The following is a 19531-nucleotide window of genomic DNA, read 5'->3' on the forward strand; positions in this document are numbered from 1 at the left end:
GCAGACACATGGATGAGAGGCCAAACAACAATAACATTCATTATGTATCAGACTGGGACGCACCTGAAGGGACGGACAGACAGACGGAGCAGGAAACTGACAGACGCTTGAATGATGGACAAACAGAGAGTGGAGTGTAATGTCCAACGTCCAATCAGACACACACAGACACACACACACACACAGACACACACACACACAGTGAGAGACATGGATTTACACGCTGACAGAAAGAACAGACAGATTGGTTATTTGTTATTCAAGCGTTTCTCCGCAGCAGAAATGATCTAATTTGATGAATTAAACATGAAAAAGGTGGAAGCGGATAAATGATCTCACAACAAGAGTCAGAGTATGAAGTATTCAGATACTTTACTGAAGTAGAAGTACTGATACCAGGCAGTGAAACAACCCCAGAGCTGGAATGAAGTAGTGCTGTCGTCTATATTCCAAACTGTTTGTCTTTTGGATGACAGGGGCCTGGTGTTCGTTGTTGTACGGATGGTTTTTTTAAAATAAGTACAAATATTTTATAGTGTAAATATTCAAATTTGAACTAAGTATATTCAAAAACTAGTTTAAAAATAAAAGTAAAATCCTCATTTTGCAGTAAAACGATCTCAGTCCGTGTTTTACTACTTTACAGGATGTTTTTGGATTCGTGTTGCTGCTGCATTAACGTATATGATGCATTTTACTGCTGTAGACATTTTCAGCTTGAGCGAGTTTTAACTACTTTCTATAGACGACTGTAGTAAGTTGGGGAAGTTTTATCTACAGCATCATGTCTCCATAAAATCATCTGTAGCTTCACACTCGCACAACCACAGATCTACAACTTAAAAAAAAAAAAACAGGCCTGGTTTTGTGACGATGCATTTTCCAGATCATCAGAACGAGCTTTTAAAAACTTTATCTTGCATAAGAAGTTTATATTATTATCTTGACTCGTAAAAAGATTGAGATTTTCACTGGACATGGTTGTACGTGAAAATTACAATATTTCCCTCTGAGATGTAGAAATATAAAGTTCAATCAAATGAAGAATACCAGAATTTGTAATTGTAATACTTCAGTACTTATTATTATTATGTTATTACACATCCTGCAGCTGTCGACCTGAGTTTGAGGGAAATAGTTTGAGATCTGATAGAAAACTTGACCAGGACGTTCCTGTAAACTAACACATATTATGGGCTGAACCACAAATGTCAACCTGCTGATGGCGCCAGAGAGATTATCACCAAAATCATTATGGAATCAACATGAATGTGTTTCGGTTATTTCACGACACTCCGTCCAATTCTCGATTCCATGTCCCATACACTAACATTGGGGAGGTGGGGTTTACGACCCATACTGCAGCCAGCCACCAGGGGGTGATCAAGATGATTTGGCTCCATTTGTACGGAGCTGTCATGTCGTCCTTCTTTATTTAAAGTCGACAAACTGGAACAAAGCAGAAGATTAAACTTCACAAAGATGTCGACGACACAAAAATCTGATTTTTGTGTATAATTCGAGTAAAATATAAAAACTTAAAGAAAACCATCGTGCTCCTATACGACATCGGATCAGATCAGCGAACAGTCCGATGCAGAACTGGGAGGTCGGACTTGTACATGATCTCTAAATACTGAATATTAACCTTTTGACTCCTCAGGGCTTTGGACTCTGCACCTTTCTACTCCACAGTCCTGAGAGTTGTGCACTGATACTGAAGTAAAGCAATTTATTCTTCCTTATCTATCCAGAATACACTAAGTTACCAGTGTCTCGTGTAATAAATCCTGCCTGTCCAGTTATTATCTGTTGAGGTGTTTTAGCGCGGAGTCTGTTCAGCTTCTTGTTGTTGTTGTGCTGCTGCAGCCTCCGAAGAGACCTAGCTAACATTTCTAATCTCAAGTTGTTCTTCATATGCATCGTGCATTCAGGAAGTATCCAGACCCTCCAGTTTGTTATATTACAGCCTTTGCTCCACTTTGAAATGTAACTCCGGCGTCTACGTTGATGAAATAACATTTTAACTACTGTAGTTTTTATTTTTGATTGATTTAAACAGGATCGTGCAAACATCTCCTGCAGGACGTCAGTTTTCAGAGAGTTAATTCTAGTACAAAGCGAAAATGTTTTATAATTATTATCCAAACCCTTTATTCTGACTCTTGAAAACAAGCTCAGGCACGTCTCATTTCTCTTGATCCTTTCTGAGATGTTCCTACACCTTGTTTGGAGTCGACCAACGTTCTCCAGCTGCAGCCAAAGCTCATTGGATTGGACATTTGTAAAAGCTAACATCTGTACGAGGTCTCAGAAAACTCCTGAGCAGATCTATGAAAGTTGGTGAAACGTGGGTGAAACGTGGGTAAACAAGCAATCCATTGAATTTTGGTGTGGATGCAGACAAAGGGGGGGATCAAGGAACTTTTCATCACTTACTTTAACATTGTGTTTTGACATTTCTCTCAATTTACCTCAAAAGTAATTGATCTTAATGAAGAAGTCCGGGCTCTTATGTCCGTGAGTGTGTGTTTGATGCAGCTTGATTGGATTTAAGGGGCCGTTGGGCCTTTGGCCTGCGAGCTCTGCTGTGCTTTAGTCCTCGAGGAGTTTGGAATAACCAGGACTGGAACTGGTTGAGCAGCCAAACTGATCCAATGAGGGAGAAGAGCCTGGGAAGAGTCTCCGGACTGAAGCTTCTTCTCCGTGAAGGAAGCACGTAACAGAACTGAACTGTTTCCATCCCAAACGCGATTCTAAGATGTGGTCGTCCTGCTGGAAATCATTTATCTTAGCATAAGGCTGCAACATGAGAAAATATGGGAAAAAAAGTGAAGGGTCTGAATAATTTCTGAGCGCACGTCGACTGCTTGTTGTGTTTATTTATTTACATTTTCGCTCTGTTTGCTTTCGAGCGACGCGTCTCGGATGGAGGAGAATCAGTCAATCAGCTGAAGCATGTGAGCGTGAGCGAGCTGTGGGTGAACGTGTGAGAGACGGGGAGCAATTTAGAGAATGCAAATTCCTCTCCTCCACGGCGAGGGAGGAAAGAAGCCTCTGAAAGCTCCTCACACAAAGCTCCACTTTCTTCCTCGTCCTCCGTCTCTTCACTGCCACACTGATCCCATTCTCTCTGCCTGCTTGTTTGTGGTGAGGCTGATGTTTGTAGGTTAGGGGGGGGGGGTGCTCCGTGCTTTGATGCTACATCCAGCAGTTTCCCAGCGCCGTGCGTTTGATGAGAAGAAAGCGACGTGCAGGGTACTTTCTTTATTTTTATACTTAAAGAGGTTAAAAATCCTTTTATATGCTCAGAAACAGGTTAAGCTGCAGATGTCTCCGCACTTCAAATTAAAACATTCATTTGATTCTGAGTCTTTGTTTTTTCAATCCCACATGAGACACAGGGAAAACGCAGCTGCTCCTTCACCAGCAACGCTAGAGCAAAACATAAAAAGAGACTAATATGGCTCCTTAATGGACGAGGCAGGTCCTGAATCTTAAGTAAACCGGCGGGACGAAGGCCGCAGACACCAGGGTAAAGGCTCTGTTGTTCCTCGGGCTGCGGCTGGAGCTCCACTGGATGATGTGTTAATCAATAAATAAAAGGGGAAATCCCTAATAGGCTGGTGGTGAAGACAAGAGGAGGCTACGGCTCCTAATGGATGTGGTGGAGGAAGATGCGCAGGGGGCGGCCAGACAGAGGAGTTCATAACTGACAGATCTTTAAACAAGCGTCTGAGGGAGGAGACGGTGGAGAGACGGACGGAGGTGGAGCGAGTCACAGCCGAGTGGAGGCAGAGAGGGAACAGGCCTGTTTGGGTTGAATGTCGGTGAGAGGAGGTGAAGTGCTTCAGACGGTTTTGGTGGAAAAGACATAAATACAAACGTCAGAAAGAGAAGAAAGGTCATTTATGAACTTAAAGGAGCTTTATGTGATGAAATTATTATTGTTTGCCATCACATTAGTTATGTAGCGATAACAAAAACGTACATATCGCCCCTTACAAGAAAAATAGTAAGGTTTTCTCATAAATCAACACTGACTTATATTTATGGTATTTGACATGACGTTATCGTTGGCTCATCTTTATAATCATGTTATAAGAGAAAGTACTTTACTAGTACTTTTATTTTTTTATCCTTGTCCAATCAGCTAACATGGAGGAGGCCGGGTTTATGACTCATGCTCTACTGCAGCCGGCCACCAGGGGGCGATCAAGATGTGTTGGCTTCATGTCATCCATCTTATAAACAGTCTGTGTTTGAGAGTTAAAGTGTTTTTCGATCTGACTTGTGAGAAAGAAAGTAATTCAAATTAAACTTATTGACGCACTCAACAAGTTCTCAATTTAATAAAATACAGCAGCTTGTTTGTGAGTTCCTTCAAAAGAAACTCATAAAAACAAACCTGCCAAACCCTCCTGAAGTTTAATTAAATCATAATAATATAATACTAATAATACTTTTTCTGTTTGTTTTTTTTATCATTTGACTCAAGAAAACAAGAAAACACAAACATACAATATTAAAAAATCCCTCCCTTTGAGAAACTGTTGAATAAAACTCAGACACGTAACAGACCCAGTCGACTGAACATATGGAAAAAGTTAATATATCCAAACACGCCCCCACATGCTAATAAAACTCCAGAGTCCGGCCCCGACTCAAACATCTGGAATTTTAAAAAAAGGAAAAAGGAGGTGTCGTCATGGCAACACTACACTCTCAGGCAAGTCCCGCCTCTTTAGACTTCAAACCAGAGGCCCACATGTGTCTGTGGTTCTAAATGTGGCAGGAAGGCAGGGCTGCGAGTCAGAGGGCCGGGGCAGCAGCAGAGAGAGAGAGCAGGACGGGAGGGAAGACAGCAGCCGGGTCACAGGAGTCCACCAGGCGTCCAGGAAACAGCCAGCGACTCAGGGCCTCCACCAAAAGAGGCGGGAGCACTTTGTTATTGGAAAAGCTGACGAGGGAGCGAGGCAGCAGGGAGGGGAGAGGCAGAGAGTGACTTTGAGCTGGTCAGTGAAGGCCTCACGCAGCTTCTCAGAAACAACCCAGTCCCTGTTCCATCCGCCTGACACCACTTCACTCTGTGCAGCTCACCGGGAGGCAGCGGGAGAAGGAAGGAGGAAACAAGAAAGCAAACATGGTGAGTTTGGATTCGCTGCCTGGTTTGGGCTCATTAACGCTGCTGGTGGGCTGAGCTGCGTTAGTGGACCACATTAAAGCTTCCGCTCTTTTAGTTTCTTTTGGAATAAGATTTAGTTTTTTCTGTTGGTTCCCTCTGAGGAAGGCGAGCAGAGAAAAACCATTAAAGCCACTTTACACGTACGCAGCCCCGGAGACTGAAGCAGTTAAATTCATTTATTTCCTTGGAACTGAGAAAGTTGAAGCTCAGGAACTTTTCTTTTTTCATTTTACCTCCAGTAATGAAATTGTTGTGAAATTGCAGGAACAGTGAATTACTGAGCGTCTCCCGCTGCCTCACACACATTGTGTGGTTTGTGTACACAGAAGAAGAAGAAGAAGAAGGTTGGGTCGACCGCCCCTCTTACCCCAGATCAGTCCCGGCAACACATTTGGTTTCAATTACTTTGTCCCTGAGGGAGACAAGCTGCTATAAATAAGTAACAAGAAGCCGAGTGTGGACAGACGAGCTTCCAGTGTAGAGGAGGAGTGTGATACTGCCCCCGGTGGGAGGGGTCAGCGGCTGCACACTACGTGTGATGTGGGCGGGGGGTCTCGTTCTGCTTCTGTTTCTGAGGAGCTGAATAAGTCATTTCTGATTGAACAGCTACATGGACGCGTCTCCAGTGAAGGTTTGTTAGGTCCAATCAGAGCTGGATATTGTTTGAATGTCTTTAGATGTAGTGACGGTTTAGTACGATACACTTTCTGTACGAATAACTTATATAAAACGTGATAAATGGTGAATTACGTGTATTTTATAGTTCTTCACAGTGACATCAACCCGTTCTCTATGTTTTCATACAGAGTTTCTGTGTTCCATGGGATTTGGTTCAGATATTCACGTTCCCCTCAGTGTGACTTCTGATAACATTGGAGATTATTGCTCGTTCGGGCAAATTTTAGATTTGACTAAATATATTCAAATAGAAACCAGTCCTGCACATATTCATAGAGTTTTTCTTTGCAGTGAATTTTCAATCACACCATTCATGCTCTGTCGGCACGGCCATTGGCCAACAACACTTCAGAAAGCAGCCTGGAGACCCGGGGATCAAACCCCCAACTTCCTAGTTAGCGGACAACCCTCTTCGCTTCCTGAGCCGCAGCCGCCCCAACTTTTTATCATGCAACGGAAAATGCAAGAATCTTATTTCTGACGTGTCAGTAACTTTGGTCGCCTTCAGGCTCTCTCACACTTTGCAGCATATTCGCGAGTTGATTCTTCAAACTCATGAAGCAGTGAACATGGTGACATGAAGCGTCATAGGGTCAGAGAACATGGAGGCCGGACTGGTCGAGCTGCCAGTTTGATGTTTCCTCCTCCTCCTCCCGTCACCAGCGACATGACGGAGAGAAATGCCAGCGCCAGTTTTATGATGTTTTGACTCGATGGAAAGCAGCAAACAAACTATCAGACTTTACACATAAATCCTGAGCTTTGATTTTCCATCTCAGACGATTTACTCAAACGACGTGAGTTGGAATTCAGCATCGTTTCTCTGTTGGTGTGTCGGAGGTCTGGTGACGTGGAGAAGCAGCGCAGGAGGATGGGAGCTGTTTTCTTGCAGTTAGGATTCATTCAGTGTTCGTGGGTCAGGAGGCTTCAAGCAGATTAATTATAACAATTAAATATTATGATAACACAAAGCTGCAAATCTCATATTTAAACCTTTAGTTTTTATAACAAATATGGTGTTGAGGCAGTGAGTTCATGTTTCTCCATAAAAACACTCAGCTTTGTTTTTCCCTTCTCTAATTAGTAACAGGAGGAGACGGAGGAAATCCACAGATGCTTTTGTTTCCTGTGAGCGTCCAGCAGATATTTTTAGCCTCTCACATGTTTACACATTCACTACATTTGTCTGAAGTTGTCTCGGCCGTCAGGAAAGCTCCTCGGTCCATTTCCCTCCACTGTGACTGACGTGCAGCGCAGACCACCTGCTGCCGGACACACGGCAGCTGTCGCTCCACACGGTTATTTTAGGAGCTGAGATATTCCCCCGACCCCCCGACTCACTGTCTCTTCTGTGAGCCCGAGTGTCTGTTACCTCAGCACAGTCGAACCTGCGAATACAACTGCAACACATTCACAGGCACTGACTTCAAATACACAGGAAAAGAAAATATACAGGAGTGAACGTGAATCCTACGTCTCAATGTTCCTGTTTCCACTGAGAACTGTTCCCGTCGAGGGTCAGGGTGCTGAGCTGCGTTTAGACGAGATGTGGACGATTCCATCAGCGTGTTAACTCGGACCTGCAGGAGCATCGAACAGCTGATATCATGATCGGGGTTTTAAAGAAGACAGATGAATATTTATTTTGCTGAAGTTTTAAAAAATGCTTTTAAAACTTGTTTCAGTCCAAAACCTGCAGGCGTCTGTTTTCATGTTGGTTTTATTAAACACTGGTTCAGTTCAGACATGTTGACTCTGTGACTCTCTCACTCTCTCACTCTGACTCTCTGACTCTCTGACTCTGAGACTCTCTCACTCTGTGACTCTGTGACTCTCTCACTCGAGACTCTGACTCTGCGACTCTCTGACTCTGAGACTCTCTCACTCTGAGACTCTCTGACTCTGCGACTCTCTGACTCTGCGACTCTCTGACTCTCTCACACTGCGACTCTCTGACTCTGAGACTCTCTCACTCTGAGACTCTCTGACTCTGCGACTCTCTGACTCTGCGACTCTCTCACTCTCTCACTCTGCGACTCTCTGACTCTCTGACTCTGAGACTCTCTCACTCTGTGACTCTGAGACTCTCTCACTCTCTGACTCTGAGACTCTCTCACTCTCTGACTCTGAGACTCTCTCACTCTCTGACTCTGAGACTCTCTCACTCTCTGACTTTCTCACTCTGCGACTCTGACGCAGCCACAGCAGAGACGAGCAGAGTCTGTTTCTCATCAGATCAACTCAAACCACCAGTTGTTTTTTGTGCTGCTGAACAGATGGCAGACAGAGCAGCAGCGGGATGTGGTTAAAGCAGAAGAGCGTTTTCCTCCAGATGATGATTATTATTTTAAAACTGTTTTAAATGTTTCATGACGAACAACGTGGTAGTTTTTAGGAGAGCAAGGGTGTTACCTAAAGGGGGGAGTGGAAGATGATAGAAGACAAGACAAAGTTGTTAAAGAGAAGACGTGTAGGAGGGTTATGTACCGGGACTACTTCCTGGTGAGGACTGGCTACTTCCTGTATCTGCACTGGTTGCCTGTTAACTTCCTGTGGAATGGTTAATTGTTGTTTTTTCAGGTTGTGGTTTGTTGGGTCTAAAACTACTGATGTAAATTGTTATTAGTGAGTTTTTAATAGTTTGTGTATCGGTGGGATCTCGATGCTTTGGCTCCACCTCCGTGATCTGAGCCGACTGAGACTCTGAATCAGCTCTTTGGCACAAGACGGCAGAGTTTTGACTTTATTTATTTCTTTATTTCTGGAACGTAGGAAGAAGTGAAGAGGAAACACATTTTATTTTTCATTATTCCACAAACTGTTGCAGCTCACATTCCCCCCCGACCTCTGTGATCCCTCCCCTTCAGCACTTTCTCCTTCATCCTAGTTTCCTCACATCTTCCTCTACCCCTTCGGAAAAGTTTGTGTTGTTCTATTCTTCATTTGAGACGGGCACTTTAAATCCTGAGTCATAATGACATTCAATGAAACAGCTGTGATCTTTGCAGGGGATTTATTTTACAGATCAAATCTTCCTCCATGCCGTGTTTCTATTATTCATTTTATCTCCGCCCTCCCGCAGACAGACGGGGGGGCAAAGCTTCGGGAGGGGGGGGAGCCGAGAGGGCGAAGGAGAGGCAGAGGAGTCTGAGACGAGGAGGTGAAAAGAGGGAGGAAAGTGATGCAGGAGAGGAAAAGGGGGGGATTTGCTGAGCGAGTGATAATTTGGGGATTAGACGTCGGAGCGGGAATCGGGCGAAGCCGAGCCGAGCTCTTCTCACTTCCGCTCGGCAAAGTCATTTCCATGTTTGTGGCCATTTTGCTGGAGGGTAAACGCCGCCTGAGTGCTGGGAACCACGGGGATTTGTTAAAGACACCGTAAGGTGGAGAGATGCTGAAATTGTATCCACGGCGACGCACCGACGTGTGTGTTTGCTCAATTCTGTCTGCATCTGTTTTCCTTTCCAAGTAATGAGCTGCATCTGAAAAGCGGAGCGGACACCCGCGGGTCCATCCATCACCGTCCGCTCAGTATTTGTTTTCTGTTGACGAGCGATCCAGACATCACGCAGGTCAATTAAGGGGGAAAGTTCTTCTCGCTGTCATTTCACATCATTACAGCTCCTCTGCCTCAGACCTCCACTAAACTGAGACAAATATAATTAGAGCCGGGGGTCAATCACTGCTTCTGCTGAGATGTGCTCTCACGCCTCAGAATGAATCCAATAAGAACTGAATCTATAAAGAAAGTTGGGATCTGCACTTTGATTTCTTTTCCACCTTTTTCTTCAGGTGTTGATTGTTGATTTGTCGGTTCGTGTTCTATTACCTCGCTGATTGTGCGACGCCGGATTCTATGATTGCAACAACAAATGGGAAATGTTCAAATCATGTTTCTGTATTTAAGAAAACAGAAGAGTTCACTTCCCTCTCAGTTCTGAGGCGTCAAGTTAAAACTCTCAGTAATCAAACCAAGAATTGTTAATGACACAAATCTATTTCCAGATGAATGTGTTTCATGGACAGAGTGAGTGGTCGCTCTGCTGGGTTCGATCTGCTGATGGTGTCGCTCTTTGTGCAGTTTGATTTATTTATCAATGAGTTTATTCTGATTATTACTGTAGCTGTTAAAGTTTTACTCAGATTATATCAGCTCCAATTTTATGGATTGAAGGAAGTCGTGACGGTTGTTTCTGTGATTTGCTGAATTAAGATTCACTTTACTTTAAATGATTTTAAACATGACTACGGTGGCTCTGAGGGGAAAAACAAAAAATAGTTTCAGAGAATTGATTGACATTCTCTAGAAATCAGTGTTTTCAGATTTGTTATTGAGAAACATTTGCTGTATCTAAAACAATTAAAAGCATCTACATGTGATTATTAATGGACGAGTTTACAGCAATATCATCTCACAATGTACAAAGAGAAGTTAAATATTAAATGTTAGGATAAATCTGAACCTTTTTTATCTGAAGGGCAGGACCTCCTTGTTCCTCCTCCTTCCTCTGGAACACACAGATTTCTCTTCGTCCTCCATCACTTCCTCTCCTGTGTGTCTCTCTCCTCTCCACTCTCTCACTCTTTCCTTCCTGATATCTGCAGTCTCTCTGTCTCTTCCACTTCTGTCCCTCATTTCTCAGTTTCTTCCTTTTGTGTATTTACCCTGTTATTCTTTTCTTTTTTTTTAAACTCCATCCCGTCCCTGAGAGACTCCGGCATGACCGATTGGCACTTACCATAAAAATTGTTGTTCTAAATAGTCCCAGACTCCCAAACAACCCAGCGGCGTGCATACAAATGAATGTGGAATGTGCTTGAGAGAAGACGGACAGTTGCAGCTGAGCACCTATAACGGCGCGGTGGATGAGCGTGTTGAGCAGTAAATACCACAGATGTTTACAGGAAACCGTCTTTCAAGTGCAGACGGAAGTCAAAGCCGCCATCAGTCAGTCGGCTCGTGACCCGGCGGTCGGGGAGATTATTGCAAACCGGGTTTTATCCCAAATGAAATTACACTTTACATGAAAAATACTAAAACGCAGACAAGAGAATCGGGCCGTTACGAGGCTGAGTTATTCTGAGCTCCACAGAAACGTGCAGTTACACAACATGTCATCCCAGTGTGACCTTGCTCAGACGATGTGCTGCTGACCGTGTGCTGCTGGCACGACTCTGGGATCCAGAGCAACGGGAGAAACCTTCATCATTAGGACGACATTCTCTCTCAACGCCTTGAATATTATTACAAATCACTGAACCCACATTAACGTGTTTAAACTCTGGCTAATGTGGAGTTTTATTATTAATACACAGTGTTTTTATACTACGCTGTTGGCTTGGCAACGTGGATTTCTATGAATAAGCAACTCCTCAATACGATAATAACGTTTGACACATTTAAATTTACAAACAGATTAAATTTGAGGATTATCACAGAGACCAAGGGTTCGAACACGACAGGAAGTTGAACATTTCACGTCGGTTAAATCTTCTCTCGCTCCAGAATCCTCCGTGCAGGTGCTTTTTTTTTTTTTTAATCAAAGCACATTTCAACTCCAGATCTTCAAAGTTATCGGACAAATCCTCACACTTGGTTTCCAATCCCACGTCGAGAAGCGTCCAAACCTTTGACCCGGCGTCGTCTAATGGTTCAAACTAAGAAGACGCTCACCCTGGGTGGTCAAATCTAGGACTCCAGTATCTCACCTTCCTCTAAAGACGTCTCAGGATCCTGAAGGACACTCGTCACAAAGCACTCAAACTGTGTACAAATGATAAGATATGAAAGGATTATCTTTCTTTCTTCCATTGTTCTTTTCCAGCTTTACTTTTGGTTCCTCTCTTTTGACGAGTGTCATGTTCCGTCAGGTTCTGAGTTCCTCCTCTCGGCTGCTGCAGCGCCACAGGTTCAGCCGGTTTCTTTATCTGTTGCCACTTGTGCCACAAACCGAAGGGCCCTTGTCTCTGTGAAGCACTTTGGGTAAAAGTGCTCTTGAAAAATAAATGAAATGAGCTTCCGTGCAGCCGGCGCAGGGAAGGTGGATGCTGGTCGATAGTTGGTGAGTTTCAGCTCAGACTCATTCTTCTGTTTATGAATCGAGGACCATGAGGTCTGTAATTATTAAAGTCTTTTCATATCGTGACTGGTGACGGCAGGAGGCTGGAGGAGGAGCTTCCACATTCCAGCAGTGGAGCTCAGTGTCAACGCAAAAACCTGAAATCAATGAATTATTTACAGTTCACGACTTCACATGAGCTGTTCCCAGATGTTCTGTGTGTGAGAACAAATGTGTGAGTCAGTGTCTCTGGACGTTTTCTGGATCTTCTCCTGCAGCCTCCTAGTAAAACGTCTGTAAAATGTCAGAGTTGTTGTGAATGAGTCGGACCCGAATTGTCTGAATTGTGGATATGATAAGGTATTCTCAGATAATGAGCGGTTACCAAGGAGAGCACAGGGCAGCTGCGTCCGTCATCAACAGGTCGAGCTGTTAGCCGCCTCGGCTGTCGATGGTTTTACTGGTATCTACAATTTCTTCACCAGTAGTGAACAAATAAGTTAATGAAGAGTATTTAATTGTGATTATCTGGATACAGGGACCTGCAGAGTTTGGTTTCAGGCTGTGGCCAGAAGAAGTGACTGTGAAATGATCCTCTGCTGGCGCCCAGCACCAGTTTCAGTGGATGAGTTGTTTTCTGAAAGTTCAGATCAGTAGTTGTTCAGATCAGTAGTTGTTCAGATCAGTAGTTGTTCAGGTCAGTAGTTGTTCAGATCAGTAGTTGTTCAGGTCAGTAGTTGTTCAGGTCAGTAGTTGTTCAGGTCAGTAGTTGTTCAGGTCAGTAGTTGTTCAGGTCAGTAGTTGTATGAAGATGCACGTGAACGTCTCAGTGAAATACAGATGATTGACTCATTGATGAAACAAGAAGAGAAAAACTTTGTTCAAGTTTTAAACGTCTTTAAGATCATGGTTACATTTACCCGACATATGGCGACACATCCACAAACCAACCAGGATCCTTATGCTAAAACGACCTTCCCTTTTGCTGTTGCAGTTAATTAAATTAAACACATTAAATATTTAGAAATATGCGCCATGTGAGCACAAGATGCACTTAAGTAATTAAGGTCGTAAAACAAGATGTTTTTGTACAGGAGAGATGCAGAGCTACAGTAAATAATGCAGAACACGTCTTAGTAAAATTTAGTGACGTAAATCAAATTAGTGGATGTTAATCAAATCACCAAGAAACATGAGGTAAACTTTTAAAACACGGGGGGGGGGGCTGTTACCTTTTTCATGAGGTTGGTAAAGAACAGTCAGAAGAGGAAACTGACCCGTGATGTTCTGCAGATGCTTGTTATGAACCTTACTTTCCAATAAGTTAATAACAATAAATTATATCAAGGAAGAAACAATATCTACATCTGATGACTTTCAATGCACTTCACGTCACTTTTCATATTTACTTAGGTCTTACAAACTTTCCTTATTAGGTTTAAATAAATGTCTGTGTTTGAGTTGCAGCAGCTTCCAGTCTTCACTTGTTACTTGATGAATTCAGTCTCTTTGTTCTGAGCACATAAGCTGTGTTCCTGGACTCCGGCGTGAAGCAGCCCTGTGTCATGTAAACGCTCCCGTGTCCCACTTCAACACGACTGAAGCTACATCCCGGGAAGGAGCTGCTGGCTCACAGAAAGAAGAAGTGGCTGCTCCGCTGCCTCGCTGCCCGTCACTTCAGTGTTTCCTTGGTATTACACAGGGATTGACGGTGATCCAGAAAATATCAGAACCCTGCTACTGGCTTAGCTGCGCGTCCGTTGGCTGGATCTCTGCCTATTGGACGAGTCCGCGGGGGATTTTTCAGAGGAAGCTTGTGGATTTTCAGGGGCTCAACAAGATGGCACACAACTTCTCCTTCCAAAAGCAGAGTAAATAAATATTAATCTCACAGCCTAAGGCAGCGTTCTGGAGACGGATCCTTGGAAGCACGACTGTGGTGCTTGCTGTGGGCTTCTCTACTTCTTCTGAGCTCCGCAGGGGGTTCTACCAACCGAAAACAAACTGTCAGCCTCTAAATCCCGGGTTCTGTTTATCCATAAAGCCACATTGAAGAATAAAGAGTATTTGCAAATTAGGTTTTCTGTCAATAATGCAGGAAAAAGAAGAAAGAAGCAAAAAAAGGCAGTTCTAGAAATCATCATTTCAAAGTGTTCAGGCTGCACTTCTTCAAAACACTTTGACCTCAGCTGTGTAAACTCTAAACTCGCTGTTGTGGAAAAGTCGTGGTTTGGTTTGGGCCCAAAACTATTTGGTGCGTCCTTGAGTTTGGAGAATTGGAGACATTTGTTTTTATTGTTGTGTTGAGTAACTTAAGAAGAAGAAACCGCGACTTGTGGGTTCGAATTAAGTTATTGCAGCAAAAAGATCAGAATCATTGCAAAGAAGCTTCATATACATATACATAAACATATGGAGTCAGGCTGCACATTCAACTTCTCACACACGGTCAAACCAGCAACGCTAACGAGGGCGAACAGCCGAGCATCAGTTAGCATCAGATAGCATCAGTTAGCATCAGTTAGCATCAGTTAGCATCAGTTAGCATCAGATGAGTTGGAACATTTGTGTAACGTGTATTGAAAACAGTTTCTTTCCATCGCTGGAAACAGGAAGTAAAAGAAAGAAGAAAAAAGTGATACTAAACTTTCTAAGCTGCTGATGCTAACATGTACTTTAATATCAGGGCTTGTTAATGTTCCTGTTTTAAATTTAGTTCAATTCACTGAGTTATGTATTTTTTTTAGCTTTTGCCTCTAAGAAATCTGTATTTTGTATTTATCTATAAACTTAATTGCATGTGAACATTAATTATCTGTGAAAAAGTTCTCAACAGAAACGCTCTGCAAATAAAGTTCTGGTTGTTATTATTCAGCACCATTAGTTCCCCCGGGCTCCGTCCACCGCCGAGCGTATGAGTGTTTATGGTTCATGACACAATTATGATTAAGCTGTTAGCCTCTCGTAGCGGAGGAGGAGGGGGATAAAGAGAGACGGAGAGAGGAGAGAATAGAAAACGGAGAGAGGGAGAAAGAGAGAGAGAGAGCAAGGGAAGGAGACAGGCAATTTAGCATCAGTGTCTCTCTCCCGGGACGGAGGCGAGCGGCGCGGCGCTGACCTGTCACCGTGTCGGGTCTGATCTAAGAGGACGCTCGACATCTCTCACACAAACATTCACTCTTCTTCTGTTTCCTCCTCCCACACAAGTCTCCTTCCCTCTCGCCAGCTTCCATTACAGCAGCACTTGAGGTTTAACTTTTCTTTTTAATTTCCTCTCGAGCGATGACAGATAACTGTGTCACTTAATGAGGCCGATGGGTGGACTGATTGATTTAAGTGTGCTTTCTCACACGGTGCCCCGGCCGAGTGTTTTCTACCAGACACTAAACGGAAAGAGTCGAGTGACGGAACGTGATGAACGGCTCCAGAGATTCACAGAGAAAAACCCATTTACATAAGAGGAATGAGCTGTGACGCTGGATTCGGGGGTTCTCGTGCTTTTACTCTGTATTTTACAGAAACTAAAGTCTATTAAAAAGCCATTAAGCACTTCACTAACTCAACGTAAGTAACTTCCGGAGTGACGGCCCGGGATGGTTCAGCGGTTTGGACCACGGTCCTCTGGGATAAAGCACGGGACTCGTACTCGTCTGTCAAATATCGTGGACGTCCCGCTATCGCTGTTTTCCGGTTAGGAATTAATTTGCCGTTCTGACCACAGCGGTGAACAAGGCCACATAGTGATTTAATTACACAGGCCAGAGATATAGTGTTTACTTTAATTAAATACTTCCGCCTGGACGGTTGTGTTCACCTCCGTCTGTTAGTTTGTCGGCAGGATGACGCAAAAACTAGATTCTACAGTTCACCGTCACATCACCTGACTGACACGAAGTATTGGTGGATAATCTGTTGTAGGTAATTGGGAAGAGTTTATAGAGTTTATAGAAAAAGCTAATTGGTAATTAACCATCGGACAATTCGAAGGAGGAGACGCCCCCTAGAGGTCGTCGTCAACAAGTCCATCCTTGAAACTTGATGGAACATGGGCCTGAAATGAACTTGACATTGATTCGTGAAGTGTTTTGACATTTTCTCTGATTTCTCAGGGAATAATTCAAGGATCATAATGAAGAAAATCTGGCATATTTAGAAATCTGATGTCTATGAGTGTGTGTACTTTGATTAATAATTGAAGTGACAGTTGGGCCTTCGGGCCGTATGAGAAGGTTTGCCTTGAGTAGCCTTTAGCTGCTGCTGTGGAATGTTAATCGCAGTAAATTCTTTAGCTGTGGAGAAGAAGTTGAAGACTGGAAAAATGCAACTTCCAGCAGAATATTGCCCAATGGCACAAAGGAAGAGTCGTCACCCGAACTTCAGAAACATCAGAAACCTGCTGGAACTTTTACATCCAAAGAGAAACTGTGTGAATTTACATTTCTGTAAATGTGACAGAACATATTTAGGAAACGTGGAAGCCTCTTTACGCTGGGAAAGAGTGATTGCTTCCATATCTTCCTGCGTCCGTGTCCAGATTCTGCCGTCGCTTCCTGTTTCCACCCCCTCATTCCTCAGCTCCCTTCATACGACACCCCCCACCATCCTTGTCCTTAATGCTTAAACCCTCCTCATCTCTCCTGCCTCTCCGAGTAAGCTCCGGAGGGTTTTGTCCTCTGCCTGGTTGAAGTCCGACGCATCTTAATCACCGCAGGGTGCCGATCCAGGCTCGCAGCTCGGCGCTGTCACTCCCCCGTCGTCTCTCCGGCTGAGAGTGATGTGTTCAGGTGTGTTTCTCTCTGCGCCGCTGCGATGACGTCCTCTCCGGTCCCGCTCTCCCTTTAAATCCAGTCATGATTGAACCTTTTTAACTCGATAATAAAGTCGTGCAAACAGAGGAGCCAGTTCGCTCCGGTGACATTAAAGATTAAGTAAATTATGCTCGCTAAGCATCGCCTCAGGGTTTACAGGCTTAGCACGGAAAGGTAGATGTGTGATGAGGATCCAGACGCTGGTGCCACCTTGTTCTGATAATATTTATTTAATGTTTATACAGTTTTAATTTGAGTTGGGGGAGGTAGTGATTAAGTATTTATCTTGTGCGCCTGTATGTGTATTCATACATTTCTTAACACGGAGCCCGGGAAGAGAAGCTGTTGCATCATAACCGCTGATGGGAATCTGAAATATTAAAGGCGTGTGGCAATAAAACAGTAACCGAGAAAGGAACTACAAGACCTGAGTGTATATATGCATTAATAAAAATAAATGAGAAAGTAGAATGTCACTCAGTAGAGCTCATGTCTGCGCTGAGGCCCAGTTGTCCCCTTAAATTCAATCAGGCTGCACCACATCACAAACACTCGTAGAAATCACTTCTCTCAATGTGTCTTCTCATCTCGATCCAAGAACTCTTCTCTGAGAAATTGGCCTCAGAAAGTTTGAGATTGTGAAAATACACTCAAACGTAATTAGTTTATTCCACCAAGTTCAGTGTAAATACGTTGAGTAGCTCTCGTGTAATAAAACCAGGTCCTTGTACGTCTCAGAGCTCTCGTGTGTGATTGGATCTCGAACGCAGCCTCAGTGCGTTCACACCTGAACTCGGAGCTGAACAGAAACTAAACAAGAAATCAATCCAGACATGAGAGAAACAAACAAAGTGACACTTGAGTTGCACTAACCCAGAATTCTTCTTTATGATAAAACATCTGAGATATCAGAAGCTCCCACTGTCTCCGGTTCCCCCTTCGACTAAACTGTGAAGTGACAAAGCTGCTTTCCATCGCTGCCCTGACCTGATGCCGCTCGTCTCTGTGGATCTAGAGCTGGGATCACGTCTGTCACACAGGCTCCGACAGATCATGATCCGACCCTCATCATGAGCTCCACAATATGCTGCTGACGAGCACGTTGAACTATTTACATAAACGGAGAGAAAACCACAGAAATTCCTCCTTTTCTTTCCTCCTTTTCAGTTTAAATCTCTGAAAAGCAGCGCCGTCGGATCCGGAGCAGATTCATTAGCGTGTTTGCTGTGATTCTTTGACCTTTCCAGTGTCTGTGAGTGTGAACTGCGCACGTCTCGTCTGTAATGGGCCAGAAAGCAGCTGCCGAGTGTGTGTGGCCCCGGTGTTAATGAGGAGAAGAGCCACCGCGGCTCGGAATAACACTCGAATAACTCTTTATTTACAGAGAACGATAAACACACCAGTGTTTATCTCAGTGACTCCGGTGCAGGAACAATAAAGTTTCATTTAATCTGTGTCCATCAAACAGGAGATTCACGGTTCCACAGTATAATAAGAGTAAACTCTCGGATATGGATCAGACACTAATGGGCAGAGGTGAGACGTTACCTCCAGTGTTTAGTATCATTTTAATGAGCTTTTACAGCTTGTTATATTTTCAAAGTAATCTATGTGCCTCTGAGAGGAGTTATTTTGTAAACTAAACTATACTTTTTTAGGAAAATGCTAATTAAGCGTACAACAAGAGTTTTTAACTTCTTCTTAGTTCGGTTTATTGGCAGGTGGCAACCGACGTCGAGGTTCATTACCATCATCTACTGTGTCTCCTAGTACCCTGTGTGATAAGTGCGATACACTTCCTCTTCCTCCTCTTCCTCTACTCGGGGGTGCACCAGCATTATTATTAATTGTGAGGTTGCATGTTGTAGTCATGGTTCTGGGGCCGGATCAGCAAAGCAGGAAAGAAGAGAAAGGACTGAAGAACAGAGAAAAGCTCAAAGGGCAACTGATAAACGATAAAGCACAAGTTAACCTATCGAGTGAATCACGTGATTTGAAAGGATTCAAAACCGAAAGCACCAAAATCAACAAAAACGAGAAGTTCCTTGCTTTAACTAAAGATTAAAAGGTCGACGTAGTTACAGAAGCTTCAAAACAAAACGTGAGTTGAATATTTCCATGTGCATCTTTGAGGAGATGTTGCCGACTCATGGTGTTGAGACAAAAGTGTTGGGTTTCGTGAGGAGACTGTGTTTTCATCAGCGTTTCGTCAGATTCCTGCGGCCGGCGCTGCATCGCTGATCCTCTCTGTTGTTCCTGCTGCTCAGAGTTATGAAGAGGACACAATAAAAGCGGGCTTCAGCCGCACAGTGAGAACCGGGAGAACTGCTGCGAGGGCTCTCCAGACGAGGGAGCGGGACACTTAACAGCGACAGAAGAGCGCTGGGGAGCAATTCAGGACAGTGGCCACTGGATTTCTTCAGTGCTGCTTAATGGCCGTGGTGGGAGCTCGGTGCATTAGAGAGAAAACCAATACACACGAAGACGGGACAGGGAAGCACAAACAGGGGCCCGTGAATGGAGGATGTTCACATTACAACCATTTAGAGAAGCGCTAATGGCCGAACGCATGCAGCAGCTAATGGAGATTATGTTCAATCAGCCCCAACCAGAAGAAGTCAGGGAGATGTTCGCTCACATTTCTCCACATGCCTGTTTACCCACAAACTGCACCGGCCATTAAAGGGCCCCTGGCTGTCGGCCATCTTGTGTACTCATACATTTGGAAGTCGTAGGACTCGCGGTAATGGCGTATCCATTGGCAGTAGCCGCCGGGCCCTGGTACCGATCCACATGTTGTC

The 19531-nt window shown here is 44.0% G+C and overlaps 1 protein-coding gene across 3 annotated transcripts in view; it reads left to right on the top strand.

Annotated features, from left to right (window-relative positions):
- Window positions 1-19531, top strand: part of sgcd (sarcoglycan, delta (dystrophin-associated glycoprotein)) — a 117732-nt gene that overhangs the window by 19965 nt on the left and 78236 nt on the right. For 2 of the 3 annotated variants that reach the window (XM_035178680.2, XM_035178681.2), the window contains exon 1: window positions 4792-5146. The exons of the other annotated variant lie outside the window; for it this stretch is intronic. In XM_035178680.2, coding sequence (XP_035034571.1) covers window positions 5144-5146 — 3 coding nt within the window. In that variant the 5' untranslated portion in view covers window positions 4792-5143. Of the gene's footprint in view, window positions 1-4791; window positions 5147-19531 lie in introns of those variants that run through there. 3 annotated transcript variants of the gene reach the window in all.

The sequence above is a fragment of the Hippoglossus stenolepis genome, chromosome 15 (assembly GCF_022539355.2).
Source record: "Hippoglossus stenolepis isolate QCI-W04-F060 chromosome 15, HSTE1.2, whole genome shotgun sequence".
NCBI lineage: Eukaryota > Metazoa > Chordata > Actinopteri > Pleuronectiformes > Pleuronectidae > Hippoglossus > Hippoglossus stenolepis.